General features: G+C 39.6%; 1 protein-coding gene across 7 annotated transcripts in view; it reads right to left on the reverse strand.

The window, feature by feature from the left end:
- Nucleotides 1-8,793, reverse strand: part of RPS6KC1 (ribosomal protein S6 kinase C1) — a 141,661-nt gene extending 132,868 nt beyond the window's left edge. For 3 of the 7 annotated variants that reach the window (XR_002123132.1, XM_019635524.1, XM_019635530.1), the window contains exon 1: nt 8,536-8,793. Coding sequence is in view for 4 of the 7 variants with exons in the window: in XM_019635524.1 (XP_019491069.1) it covers nt 8,536-8,640 (105 nt within the window). In the remaining 3 variants the exon portion in view is untranslated. The remainder of the gene's footprint in view (nt 1-8,535) is intronic. The other 4 variants (XM_019635526.1, XM_019635527.1, XM_019635528.1 and 1 more) reach the window with 3 other exon arrangements.
- Between the last annotated feature and the right edge of the window lie 5,797 nt (nt 8,794-14,590).

Raw genomic sequence — 14,590 nt, forward strand, 5'->3', positions numbered from 1 at the left:
AAGACTACACTATACTGAACAGTTCCCATTGTGGTGATAAGGTAAAGCAAATGGCACATTCATCAATATAATGCATGCAATCCTTACTTTGAGACATTTGACTTCCATAAAATCCCTACTTTTATATAAACATACTGACACCTTTAAACTACATTTCATACACATAAAACAACAACTCTGGCAAGTACAGTAGGTACCTCCAAGCGCCCAGCTCACAAAGGCAAGGGTCCCCATACCAAACTCAATCTCCCTCCCACCCCATCACCTGCATCTCATCTCATCTCTCCCCCTCTTTTCCCTGCAGGGCTGCAGGTGTCACTGGTTGGCAAGAATATTTGGACTGGTTATCACCCGCCAGCCAGGTAGTCTGGACCCAAGAGACAGCACCTGCACAAACTATAATTAGACATTCTATATCTTTTAGTTCTCTGGAGTGTTAGAACTCCCACATTAGATAGATAAGCCAATGGGACAAATTTTAGAGATTCAATTTTCTAACAAATTTTTCTCAAAGTAAGGAATTGCTGCTTTCTACATTATTAAAATCCCCAAATCTCAAGAGAGAATAAAGAAGCTATAACAGCAAGTTACCTCTAGGTATTCAATAAATGTTTGCTGAAGTTGTTTTCTCACTTAAAATTTTGCCAATTAGTATAGCACCCTCAAAGGTAAACTACTTTCCATTCGAAGTTCAAGGAAAACAAAATCCTTAATGTTAAAGCAAGTTTGCAGTTTATCATAAAATCTTAATATCTGGGCATACAAGTTGTCAATAAACAAGATGGAAACAAATTTTTTTAAACGCCTTTACTGAAATTTTTGGTATATGAGATAGTCTTCTAGTAAACAATATTAAGAGTCAAAAACAAAGAAAGAGTGGAACAAAACAAGAATTTAGAAAAAACTGAACTTGAGAGCCATGATTTTTCAAAATTTTTAAGCATAAATACATTTTACAAACTAATCTCCCTTCCTACCCCGATGATTACTCTATTTGCTGAATATATCTCCAAATTAAGCCAAAACCAAGTATTTCTTCAAGAAATCTTCATGGACCTACTATTTTAACAACTGAATTCCAATAATTCTTACCACTTTAACACTGGCCATTTGTAATAATGTAAGAGGTTAAGGGTTTAAAATTTAGTAGAAGCTTTTATTCCCTTAAAGTAACTTAAATTAGTACTTGAAATGTTTATGAATATGCATCACTTTCTAAATAAAAAGCTAACAAAACTAAAAAATTAAAATATGCTGCCACCCATACACAAAAACTTCACAGTGAATATCACACTTAAGGGTAAAGGACTGAATGCTTTCCTCCTAAGATCAGGAACAAAGCAAGGCTGTTCATTCTTACCACTCCTATCAGCATTGTGCAATAAGGCAAGAAGAAAGAAAGAAAAGATTGGAAAGAAGAAATAAAACTATCCCTTTGCCAGACAACATTGATTGTTTATGCAGAAAAAACAAAAAACTCTACCAAAACTCTGAGAACTAATAAGTCACCTTGGAAAGGTCATAGGATGTAAGGTCAACAGAAAAATGAACCAAATTTCTTTATACTAACAATGAAAAATTGAAAACTGATTTTGTTTAAAAAGAGACTATTAAAATAGCTATGAAAAGATGAAACACTGAGAAATTAATCTAATGAAACACACAAAATCTGTATGCTAAAAACTATAAAATGTTGATAAAAGATATCAAGGAACATCTAAATAACAAGACATAATATTATGTTCATAGATTTGAAGATTCAACATAGTGAAAATGTCAATTCTCCCCCTAAGTGATCTAGAGGTTTAATAGAATTCTAATCAAAATCCCATCAGGATTTCTTGTAGATATATAGGTAAGCAGATTCTAAAATTTATATGGAAAAGCAAGGGACTAGAACAGTCAAAATGATTCTGAAAAAAAAAAAAAAGGATAAAGTTGGAGGAATCAGACTACCTAATTTTAAGGTTTACAAACCTACAATAACTAAGACAATGTGGTATGGAACAAAACAGAGAAACCAGAAACAGATCTACTCATACATGGCCAATTAATTGAAAGAGGTGCAAAGGAAATTCAATGAAGAAAGGCTAGTTTCTTGACAAAACTGTGTTTTGTTACAATTGGACATCCACATACAAAAAAAATGAACCTCCTCCTAAACCTCACACCTTTTATAAAAATAAACTCAAAATGGATCATAAAGCTAAACATAGAATCCAAAATAAAACACCAAGAAGAAAACAGTGGGGAAAAATTTGTGACATGAGGCTAGTAAAGAGATTTTAGACACGACACTAAAAGCACTTCCATAAAAGAAAAAATGATAAACTGAAATTCACAATTAAAAATTTTTGCTTTGCAAAAAGACTGTTGAGAGAATTAAAAGATATGCTAAACACTTGGGAGAAAATATTTGCAAATCACATACTGACAAAAAACTTATATCCAGAACACATAAACAACTCGCAAAACTCAACAGTAAGAAAACAAACAACCCAATGAAAAAAAAATTGGCAAAAGACAGTCTCAAAAGGTGAAATACCCACTGACTCTATTGATGTAATGCTCTAACAACAGAAGAACACTGGTAGAGAGAACATCAGTGGTTGCCAGGGGGTAAGGGAGAGGAGTGTGAAAAAGGGATGGCATGAGGGACTTTTTTAGAATGATGCAACTGTTGTTTCCTGATTATGGTGGTGGATATATGAATTTATACATGTGTTAAGATTCCTAGAATTATATAACAAAAAATCAATTTCATTGTATATCAATTTTAAAAATAACACTTAAAAATATACTGCCTATTTCCCAGCTTCTCTCAAGTCCCTACAATAATAGTCCAAGCTCTGTGCTAGGCTCCAAGAGTACAAAGTTAAAAAGACAGTCTGCCCTCATATGCAGAGCCAATCAAGTCCAATACAATAAAGGCTTTAATGGAGGAATATATAACTCACATGGAGTCCTACACCTAAGAAAGGATTCCTAGAGAACACTGGGCAGGAGCTGACACTTGAGAGGAGCAAGGATTCCCAAGACAAAAGGAAGAGCATTCCAGACAGGGGAAGAACATAATATGCAGTCTACTTGGGAAACTACAATTAATTCCTTTCCCGAGCACAAGCAGGCCACACATGAACACCATCAGGAATTGAAAGCAAGTTCCCTCCAAGCAATAAAATAGTGTTTCCATTTGAATCTTTGGAAATGGCCGTTTTCAGACTCAAGTCTAGCTGAGTACTTCTTCCATTCATTCCCTTGCTCCCTCCCCTTTGATCCCATCATCATAGTCATTTTTATTATCCATGTATCTGTCACTTTTGCCAAACTATAATAAGGCCCTGTGGGAACAAACAGGTATTCCCACATGTACACCCACATCACCTAATGAAATGGGTTGTATAATATAAGTATTCTGCCACACAGCACTGGGGTTAAATGCACTGTGACTGGGGCCAGTCAACCTCGGTTCAAATCTAATCTTTACCACTAAAGTGCTAGCTGTGTGACCCTGGGCAAGTTACTTAATCTCTCTGTGCTTCAATTTCCTCATTGATAATGTGAGAATAATAGCACCTACTCGTTAGGCTACTGTGAAAAATGTGCTAACTTACGTAAAGTCTTAGAATGGCGCTAGACTCACAGTAGGCACCATATAAGTGTTTACTATTATTATCAACAAATATTAGCTATGTAAAATGAGAACTTTATGTATTCTCAAACTTTAAAAATAAACCCAAATAACTTTAAGTATACGTTAAGGCCTGCATACGGAAAACTAGAAAACACTGTTCAGAAAAATTAAAGAGCTAAATAAATGGAAGACATGTTCATGGATCAGAAGACTCAATATTACTAAGATATCAATTTGGAAATTGATCAACATTCTCCATTTAATCCCAAAATCTGGGTAGGCATGTTTCAAGGACTTGATAAACTGCTTCTAAACTTTATATGAAAATGAAAACAATCTAGAATAGCCAAAAAATTGTGAGAAAAAAAGCAAAGAGGGCTTATACTGATTTCAAGACTTAGTATAAAGCTACAGTAAACAAGGCTATGTGCCACTAACAGAAATAAAAGCACATGTCCATACAAAGACTTGTATACAAGTGCTCACAATAGCTTTATTCATGATAGTCAAAACTGGAAAGGACCCAAATGGCCATTAACAGGTGAATGGATTAACTGTAGTATAATGGAATACTGGTCAGCAATAAAAGAGAATGAAAACATACAACACAGATGAACTCAAATTCTCATGCTGAATTAAAGAAGCCAGACCCCCAAAAAAAAAAAAAGTGCATACTGTATAATTCCAATTATATAAAATTCTAGAAAATACAACCTAATCTATAACAGAAAGCTGACCAGTGGTTGCCTAGGGACGGGGGTAGGGATTGGGGACTAACTGCAAAGGAGCATGGGGGAACTTCTTCAGTGGTAACTGTGGTGGTGATTACACAACTATATACATTTGCCTAAATTCATCAAACTGTACATTTAAAATTTGTGCATAATGTATATAAATTATGCCTCGCTATAAACAAAATAAAGTCATAAAGCAACATTGTCTTTTAAATAAAGGCATACTTTTTGCTATCCATACTCACGGAAAGAATGCAGGCAAGAATTACCATTCACTTAATGTTGCTGATAAATCTATGTTACAATATAAATACAATATTACAATGTTACTCAGCATGATGCAACAACCAAAAACTGTTAATGGTTCTTTTATATCTGTCTCCTTCAACTAAAGACTTAAAGGAAACCTACAAAAGAATTTTTGAATTCTGAATAGAGGTAGTTATTTCAGATAAAAATCAATAAGCAAAATAGAGTTTAACTCGGAAATCTGTTAAACAAGCTTGTAACGGGCCATGAGGTTATCTAAACCTGCCAGGTTCCACAGAACTGTAAGAAAAACGTATAAAGGGGATCTAAGAAGATGAAAGGGCTCTTATGCTACCCAAATTTAGCACTTCCAATGATTCTAATTCTACTCCTCCATAAATATCAAGAATATAGAGATTATTCCATAAAGCTAAAAGTAAATCAGTAGTAGAAAACATAGAGAAGACATTCCTAATTTGTATCTCATGAAGCTCTCTCAGGAGAGCACTACCTACTTGGTTAAGTCTCCTGTGGAAAGATGTTTTTCTCCTTACGCCTCAAAAAATAATAAACATTTTACTTGTTTTGTAATATTAAGCACAGTTATTTTAAGTATATCTCTATGCTGACCCTCAAACTTTAAAAAATATGTAACATAAGGAATAAATGAGGACAGAAACATTTACAAGAAGAAAATAGGGGGGCCGGCCAAGTGGCGTGTTGGTTAAGAACTGGCTTGGGACACCAGAGGGCCCAGGTTCGGATCCCACATATGAGGGCCAGTGACACTGCCCTCTACAGCTAAGATGCTGAACGACAGCTCAACCTGGAGCTGGGCTGCCATGAGTCGCTGGCGACGGCGTAGGCTGCAGCCCCTGTGGCAGTGGGTTGCCATGGGCTACCGTGTGTAGCCAGCAGCCAGCAGCCAGCAGCCAGCGTGAGTGGCCAGCAGCCGCCGTGAGCGGCCTTCCAGAAGCCGGCGACTGATCTGCCTCGCCTGGGAAGAGCGCAATGATGGTGCCAACTTGGGCCAGTGAAGCAACGTCCTCCACAACTAAACTGAAGAACGAAACGACAGCAACTTGTCTGTTCCCCTTCCCCCAATTCCCCAGCACTGTTCCCATCCCCCCAATTCCCCAATAAAAATCTTAAAAAAAAAAAAAAAAAAATTTTCAAGTTCAAATAACTACAGCAATAATATATAGCATGCATATTATATAGATTTGGTTAGTTCAAAGGCAATGTACTACTTTATGTTGTAATTTATGTTGTCATAAAAGTTCCGTGAATAGTTCACAGCTTAAGAAAAGATTTTTAAGGTCTGAATTGGGTTAACCTTCCCTTTTGTAAAGAATACAAGTGAGCCGGCCGAGTGGCTCAGATGGTTAAGAGCTTGCTTAAGAGAGCGAGCCGAGCAACAGGGTCGCCAGTTTGATTCCCACATGGACCAGTGACACTGGTCCCAAGCTGAGCTGCCGCTGAGCTGCCAACAGGTAACAGGATGGCTCAGCTGGTGAGAGCACGTGCTCCTAACAACAAGATTGCCTGTTCGATGGTGGGCTATGCCCACCTGCAACTGAGACTGAACTCAGCACCTTGAGTTGAGCTGCCGCCTGGATGGCTCAGTGGATAGAGAGTGTGCTCTTAACAACAAGGCTGCCGGTTCAACTCCTTCATACGATTGTGGCTATGCCCACTCACAACTAAGATTGAACACACCTTGAGCTTAGAGGCCACAAGCTGCCGACAGGCAGCCAGATGGCGACTGGCACCCTCCACAACTAAAATTAAAGAACAACAACTTGGCTGGTCCCCTTCCCCAATTCCCCAACACTGTTCCCCTCCCCAAATTCCCCAATTAAAAAAAAAAAAAAAACAATATGATCAGATTTACTTTAAAAAAAAAAAAGAATACCAGTAATTATCATAATCATTGTTACCTATTCAAGTTCCCCACACATTCATACCTTCAAGCCTTTAAGGGCTCTCTCCCTTCCACCTATGATGCCCGCTCCTTCTAGCCCATCTCTCACCACCTATCTTAATTGGTACATGTTCCCTGATCTCTTGAACCAGAAGCGATCTCTATTTTCTGAAATCCCATAATTCTTTCCTATAGTCTCCGATGACATTTAACACTTTCCACCTTGCAATATACTTCTTCAAGCCCAGTAAACTCTCTTCTACTCTGAGTATCCTTGAATGCAAGGTCCATGCTTTATTCAGCATTGTATCCCTCACAGCATTTAGTGCCTGGAACTAAACATTTATATTGGGTGTGTTGCCTAGAATGGACAGGAAAACATTCAATGTTTCTTAGGCATCATGTGCCATGCGCTGCCTTGGGTGTTATAAAAGGAAACAAATACCAATGAATAGAGACCTGCTCTAAATCTACTAGAAACACAGACATATAAACAGTAATACAAAAAAAAAATTGTGGCAACTGTTATAATACAGGATGAACAGGGTGCTATGTATGTTGAAAATTGTTCTAATTCCATAAATTATTATAGGAAGCTAAGTCTAGATTTTTGAAGGGCCCAAAGACTATACATGTTTGAAGAGTGGTGTAATAAGGGCCCCTTAATGTTAAAAAACAAAAATTCTTACACAGCCTGCAACTAACACGACACCTACGTAACACCCTTACTTGCAAACGGGGAGCAGCCAAATTCCCTCCATTCTCAGTACAGCGCCCCACAATCGCCAGGCCTGATCTTATCATCTGTAAATACACTGGCTCATCCCGTCTTTTCACATTTGTCTCAATTCTGCACCATTTCCATATACTTCATGCCACTTCCATTCCCCAAATTCTGCTTCTCTAAATCTATTAGCCTTTAAGGCTCTTCTCAAGGCCTACTTCCTGAGGTCTCCATCACACGATTACTACATCCTCCAAATACATACTGCATTATCGCTACTATCTGTACCTCTCGTTTTCCTTAACAACTAATGACAATGATCAAGTTCATTCTTAACCTTTTATATAATTTGGAGTTAAGCAGAAGTGGCCTCAAATCCCAGATGTGCTACTGCCTTGCAAGGTAAAGTTGGGCAAGTTATGAAACTTCCCTGAACCTCAGTTTCCTCATCATTAAAATCAGGATTAAACTGATGATGTGTACAAAATGCCTAATATACATACATACTCATATGTACATTACATACATATAGACTTATTTAATTTTATTATTCTTACTTTCCAAGAAGGGAGATGGCAAACGCTCTTTAAAAGGAGCAAGACCAATGAAACATAAAGTGCGGACTACAAATGGGACCGGTGAGTTCATGGACAGGAGGCTCGCAACTTTTAAATGTGCCCTCAAGACAACTCACACGGGGCACCTTAAGTCGAATTTCTCATATGTCTCCTGCTGTAAACCACCAAATACTCAAAGGCAAAAAAAAAAAGGTCAAAAAAGATCCTAGGCTGGTGGCCCTAACGCTGACATCCTTCTCTCGCCTGTCTGCCTCAGTGCAAACCTGACGCTGCATGAACAGGTTGGAGAGGGGCAGTAGCATCGATTACATCAATCAAATAATACATCAATTATTTCTTGAATCTGCATTAGCCCTCGGAAGCAAGCAAAGCCACTTCTGCAAATGTCCGCCTCAGAAGAGAAAGTCCAAAGGGGATGGGGGCTGAGTCATCCGTGGAAAACCATCCGTCTCCGACCCACCCTGGCATAGGGACACCCCGCAGCCTTCTCCCGGGGAGTCCCGGGCACCCCACCTTCAGCCCCTACCCCCGCCTTCCTGAAGCCCCCACCTCCGACGCTCGTCCCGGCACTAGGCCCACCCAGTCCGCCGCTCGGCGGTGAGCCGGGGTCAGGTACCCCCACAACAGGGTCCCCACGCCAGCCCGTCATGTCCCAGTTCGGGCTCCTACGCCCGCCCGACACCGGCACTCACCCGGGCGGTAACCTTATACACCGTGTAGCCCCTCGGGTGTCGCTGGGGCTCGGTGACAGTGTAGAAACGGGCCAGGTCGGCACCCCGCTCCCGGGTGGAGGTCATCCTCCCGCCACCTCTGCCGCCGCCGCCGCCTGCGGGGTACCATCAGGGCGATCCGGCGCACGGCTCTCCGGGTTCCCCAAGCAGCAGCGAAGCGGCGAGGGGGCGGCGGCTCCACCGCGGCGCCTCCGGCGCGCGGCTCTGCTTCCGGGTCGGCAGAGGAGCTTCCGGGTCAGGCATCATCTTGCATCCTGGGAGAGGAAGACCTCACGTTGTGTTCGGAACCGCAGCCGGGCTTGGTCCAGGCAAGTCGACGAGGCTCAGGTCGTCGCACCGCCACTCTCGTCACTGCGGTGACCTGCGACGTCCCCCCTGAGTCCCCTAGTGCGCTGGCTCCGTCACTGCTAGATTCTGCGATGGATGGTGTAGCCACGACACACCGGTGAAGACTTGGTCCTCCACACCCCTGCCCAGCTCTTGTATACATTTGTTTGGAGTCGTAAAAGGGATGGAAGGATACGCTAGACGAGCATCTTGTTTCCTTCCCTGCTCACGGTCGATCATTTTAAATACATCGTCATCTGAATTCTCGAAGACATAACCCTCCCTACTTTCTAACACGAATGCCGGCCACCTGTGTACCTGCCAACCTCCACAGCAAGCCCCAACCCTGTCTCAATCTTAAACTTCATTCCCTCAGATTCTAAAAGCGGGAGCTTGTGTCTGGATGGGGAAAACACAAAATCACGTGACCTTTCAAAGCTACTACGAATAGAATATAGTTTCCCTTTTTCATTTGATTGCTGTCCGCTGCTTGGCAATTCCTATACCTTTCATTGATCAGGATTCTTTCTTTCTCCATAACAGTCATTACAGGTCTGCCATTTTCTTCAATCCTCTATTCCTCTTTGTCTTGCCTCCCGACCCTTTATGGTGTTGCCCAGAATGGGCAACTTCTTTACAGGGGAAAAACAGAAGGAGCCCTTACGAGCAATCCCTCCAACTTCTCACATTTGTTTTTGGTTTTTTTTTTTTTAAGACTTGATTGGAGATCTGGGGAAGGGGAACACACAAGTTGCTGTCCTTTTGTTCTTCAGTCTAGTTGTGGAGGATGTTGCTTCACTGGCCCATGTTGATATTATCATTGTGCTCTTCCCGGGTGAGGCAGTCGCTTGCCAGCCATTGGCCGGCCGCTTACTGCAGCTCACAAAGGCTCATGCCCGCTGCCGGCCAGCCCCACTGCAGCCTACGCTGTCGCCGGCAACTCACGGCAGCCCAGCTCCAGGTTGAGCTGTTGTTCACCATCTTAGCTGTAGAGGGTGCAGCGTCACTGACCCTCATGTGGGATCCGAACCGGGGCCCTGCTGCTCAGAGCTGGCGTCCCAAGTCAACTCTTAACCAACGCGCCACTCGGTCGGCCACTCACATTTGTATTCCTAATCACTCCACCTGTGCACTGAAACTGATCTTCGTTGGCAGACATTGTTCCATCAATGACATCCCAACCCTGCTTGTTGTACCTTTAATCTCTTCCTAACTACCAGCTCCTTCTTCTCAGCCTACATATGTCCTAATCTATCACTTATTCATTAAACTTGAATTAACCACCTCCTATGTGCCAGACATGTCAGTTAGGCATTGGAGTTATAGAGTCCCTGCTCTCAAGTGCCAACTAGTAGGGAAAAAACAAAACAATTAAAATACATTGTGAAAAGTACCATGACAGATGTACATGTGGAGTGCTATAGAGCACATCTAATTCAGAATGGAAGATTAGCTAAGGCTTTCTGATAAAGAGGAAACTATGGCTGAATCTTGAAAGAGAGATAGGAATTAGCAAAGAAGTAACAGTGAACTCGGGAGGAACAAAAATTTGGATTTCCAGAGTTGTCACATCATAATATTCGAGATGTCCAGTTTTCAACAAAAAATTAGAGGCATCCTGAATAACAGGAAAATACGTAAAAAGCAATCAATAAAAACAATGCCCATGAGGAAGCCCAAATGTTGGTCTTTACTAAACAAAGATTTTAAGTAAGCTATTTTAAATACGTTCAAAGAGCTAAAGGAAAGCTCCAAACTGGCCAAAGCCAAAACCAAAACTGGCTCAAGAAAAAAGGAAATCTGAATAGGCCTATAACAAGTAAAACCATTGAACCAGTAATTAGATCATGGTAATGACTGCACACTCTTGCAGATATACTAAAAACCACTGAATTGTACACTTTAAAATGATTAAAATGGTGAATTTTATGTTACGAATTAAGTAAGAGATATCACCTTAGAGTTACAACAATGGCTAAAATTTTAAAAACTGACACTACCCAATGTTGACAAGGATAGGAGCAACTGAAACTTTCATAGGTTGCCAGTGGGAATTCAAAATGATACTGCCACATTGGGAAATAGTTTAGCAGTTTCTTATGAACATGCACTTACCAGATGTTCCAGCAATCTCACTCCTAGGTTTCTTACCCAAGAGGAATGAAATATATGTCCATATAAAGACTTATGTGTGAATATTTAGAGAAGCTTTATTCATAATAGCCCCCAAATGGAAACAATTCAAATATCCACCTAATAGACTGTGATGCCAGAATGACTAAAGGTAAAAATATTGATAATAATAACAATTTCATTCCAGGGTAGATGCTCAAGAAAAGTGAGTGAATATATCCAATATAAAAAGATGCACATAAGACAGTTCTAAGCACTATTATTCATAACATCCAAAAATTTACACAACCCAAGCGTCAATCAACAGTAAAATGGATAAGTTACAATGTGGTATAAAATCATACAGTGGAATGTACACAGCAACCAAAAAGAATGAACTTCTGCTACATTCATCAATAAGGATGAATCTTACACACAGATGTTAAACATAAGAAGCCAGATATAAGGAGTACATATTCCGATTCTAGTCATATAAAGTTCAAGAATAATTAAAACTAATCTATGACAACTGAGTCAGAATAGTGGCTTTCCATAGAGTGTGGGGTGAGCGGTAGTATGTACAATGGGTATTGCCTGAGAAGCACATGAGAGACTCTTCTACGTTGCTGGAACAGTTCATAATCTGGTTAGTGGCTACATAAATGCACAGATATGACAACATTTGTCAAGCTCAACATTTAAGATTATGCACTTTATTGTATGTTGTACCCCAATAAGTTTTTTAAAGTTTTTAAAAAGTAAAAATACCCTGATCTTCTTAGCCTCCTCCCATCCATCTTTCATATTCCCATTAATATTATTCATTTTAAAAGCCTATGATATTATGTCACTCCTCTGTAAAACTCTTCAGTGCGTCCTGTTGCCATGATTTCTGTCATAGTTTTCAGAATTCATCACATCTGGTCCCTGCTCACCTGTCAGTCTCATTTCTCTGAGTTCCAGCCAAATCCCTTGCAATTTTGCACCTCCAAATCTTCAAACCATCTGTTTCTTTTGAAATCCCTACCTCACTCCACCCTCAACCAGCCTTCTGGAATCAGCTCACTCAAGGACTAATTTCTCACTGAAGCACTTTTTCACAGCCCCCATATTCTTTTTCAAAGAGAACTAGGCACTTCTTCCTCTCTGCTCCCACGCCTCTATCCCACATCTGAACTACAGCACCTATGACAGGGTAGTGATATGTTATGTAAGCTAATTTAGGACTGATGTTTTTATCCCACTACATTGTGAGTCCCTTAAAGGTGAGGACTATTCTTCATTTGTATTCTTACCCTCAGTATCTGTCACAGTGGCTGGAAGATAAGAGGTATTTGCTGAATGCATGAACTCCAAGGCTCTGAAGATTTTTCTCTGCCAATCCAATTACATATATTAAGTATAATTATTTGTTTTATCTTCTTCACCAAAGTCACTGACATATAACTACTAACCTGAGCTTCTGACCAGAATGAAATAACAAATGTTTCCATATTCAACTCATATATGTAATATCAGTCAAAAGCAAAGAAACTTGAGGTTTCGATAAATTTTTTCTTCCTTCTTGCAGATTTTCTTTCAATTTCTATTAGATTTTTTAAAGTATTGTAATAGCTCAAAGATTCCCTTAAATCTTTTTTGATCTCTAGGATCCCAGACTCCCCAGATAACTATTTATGAACTAAAGATTCATTAAAGAGAATAAAGTGATACATACCTTACACCTTGATGTTAGCCTTTGTGAAGAACATATACTGCTTCCAGCTAATGTGTAGTTTTGACAGGGACAAAGTCAAAATACTTGGTAAAGTTACCATCGAATAGCTATTCATTTATTCATCATGTAGACAAACAAAAGACATGGTTTTTCTCCTCAAATGGGTGTTAGACAACCACAAAGAGTGTTTTATTCTTTCTTACATGCAGCTTTCTCATGCTTTCCTCTGCTGTTCCATTTCTCAGCCGCTTCATTTTCCTCTGTGTCCAAGGAACCCCTGCTGAGATCTACTCTTGAATACGTCCCCAAAAAGATAATTGCAGGAGCCCTAAAACAGACCAAGCCAGGCAGCAGAATCATTTGTCAGAGTTGAGCTCAATTCCACAACATCCACAAGTCTCTGTATTATAGGAACTCACAAATGTGCAAAGCGGGAGCTTTCCCATTCTGCCACTGAGAGCTAGGGGAAAGAGAGTTTAGGGATGGAGGAAAGAAAACCGCTAACCTGAAGTTTATATCCTGGCTACCTAGTTCCCATCACTGCACCTCTGTTTCAAAAGCCTGAACACCAAGAGTTCTTCATTTAATCAGCCTATACAGGCTTAGAAATAAATGAAAAATTCCAGTGAGGACTCAGTGCTGTAATGTTTTAATCAAGAACCAGGACAGAACATATACCCATGGAGGATTCCATCAGCTTTCCAGACTGATTTACTGGCTATTGTGAGACCGTTAATTAAACCTGCCCTGTTCCAAATTAAATCTTTAATTTGTCACCACTCTGGCAGGCTCAGATGTAATATTAGGCTGGAAAATTGAGAAACAGTATGAAGAAAAGAAGGGAAATATTCCACGACCATAAGAAATTAGGAGACCACTGCACCAGACTACAAGGTTCCACAGGGGCAAGAACTATGTCACCATGACAACCTGGGATATTTTTATTGTAAAAGTTGTTAGGTTATGCAGAAATCTTTTCCAGAATTTAGAGGTTGAGAGTGAAGTATAAGAACATGTGTGGGAGTTGAGACACATTTCAAATTTTGGATTTTAATCTTTATTTGTTAGCTTTTCCTTGCAATCTACATGTTGCTAAATCCTGTTTTTTTCAAGAGCAAAAGTAATTTTTATACCGCATATCTATATATAAATATGATTATGTAACTTCATTAATTGGGATATTTTTATTAACAAAGGATATAAGGTTTCTTGAAGAATAGGAGAAATTTACATCAATCAATAGTTCAAAATAGATTATTATACATTAGCATACGGGTTCTTGTCTAAAAAACCTGAAAGTATCAAATGGATACCATATATATTGAATCTACACTGTATTACCTTTCATTTAATTTTATAACATTTTTATCTTGTTTTTATACTAATTTCCTATGACAGTTTCCCAAAGGGTCTCCATGAAGTTCTGTTATATGTATATTATCTACTCAGTATATCATAGTTTATTTAACCAATTTTATGTGTTCAGGCTTGTTTTGCATACAAAGTTGATGCAAAATAAAACATTTCTGCCTCTCTGTGTCTTATAACAGATACTTCACAGCTATCATTTTATTTAATCACCACAATATTTCATAAGTATTATTAGCTCCAGTTTTAGAGATGCGGTAACTGCAGTCAAACAGTGATATACGAGTATTTGCCAATGCCACAGCTGGGAAGTGTCAGGGTCTGTGTTAAAACCCAAGTCCATTTGACTCTTAAGAGTCTTCCCATTTCCTGTGCTCAGTGTCCTCATGGCTCTTGAGGCACAGATTCTGCACTTAACAAAGAAATTGTTTCTGGGCATTACATCACACAATATATTTGTGCTTTCAGCTGATATGTAAGTCCTTGCCCTGA

Source organism: Hipposideros armiger, unplaced genomic scaffold (assembly GCF_001890085.2).
Source record: "Hipposideros armiger isolate ML-2016 unplaced genomic scaffold, ASM189008v1 scaffold_22, whole genome shotgun sequence".
NCBI classification, from domain to species: Eukaryota; Metazoa; Chordata; class Mammalia; order Chiroptera; family Hipposideridae; genus Hipposideros; species Hipposideros armiger.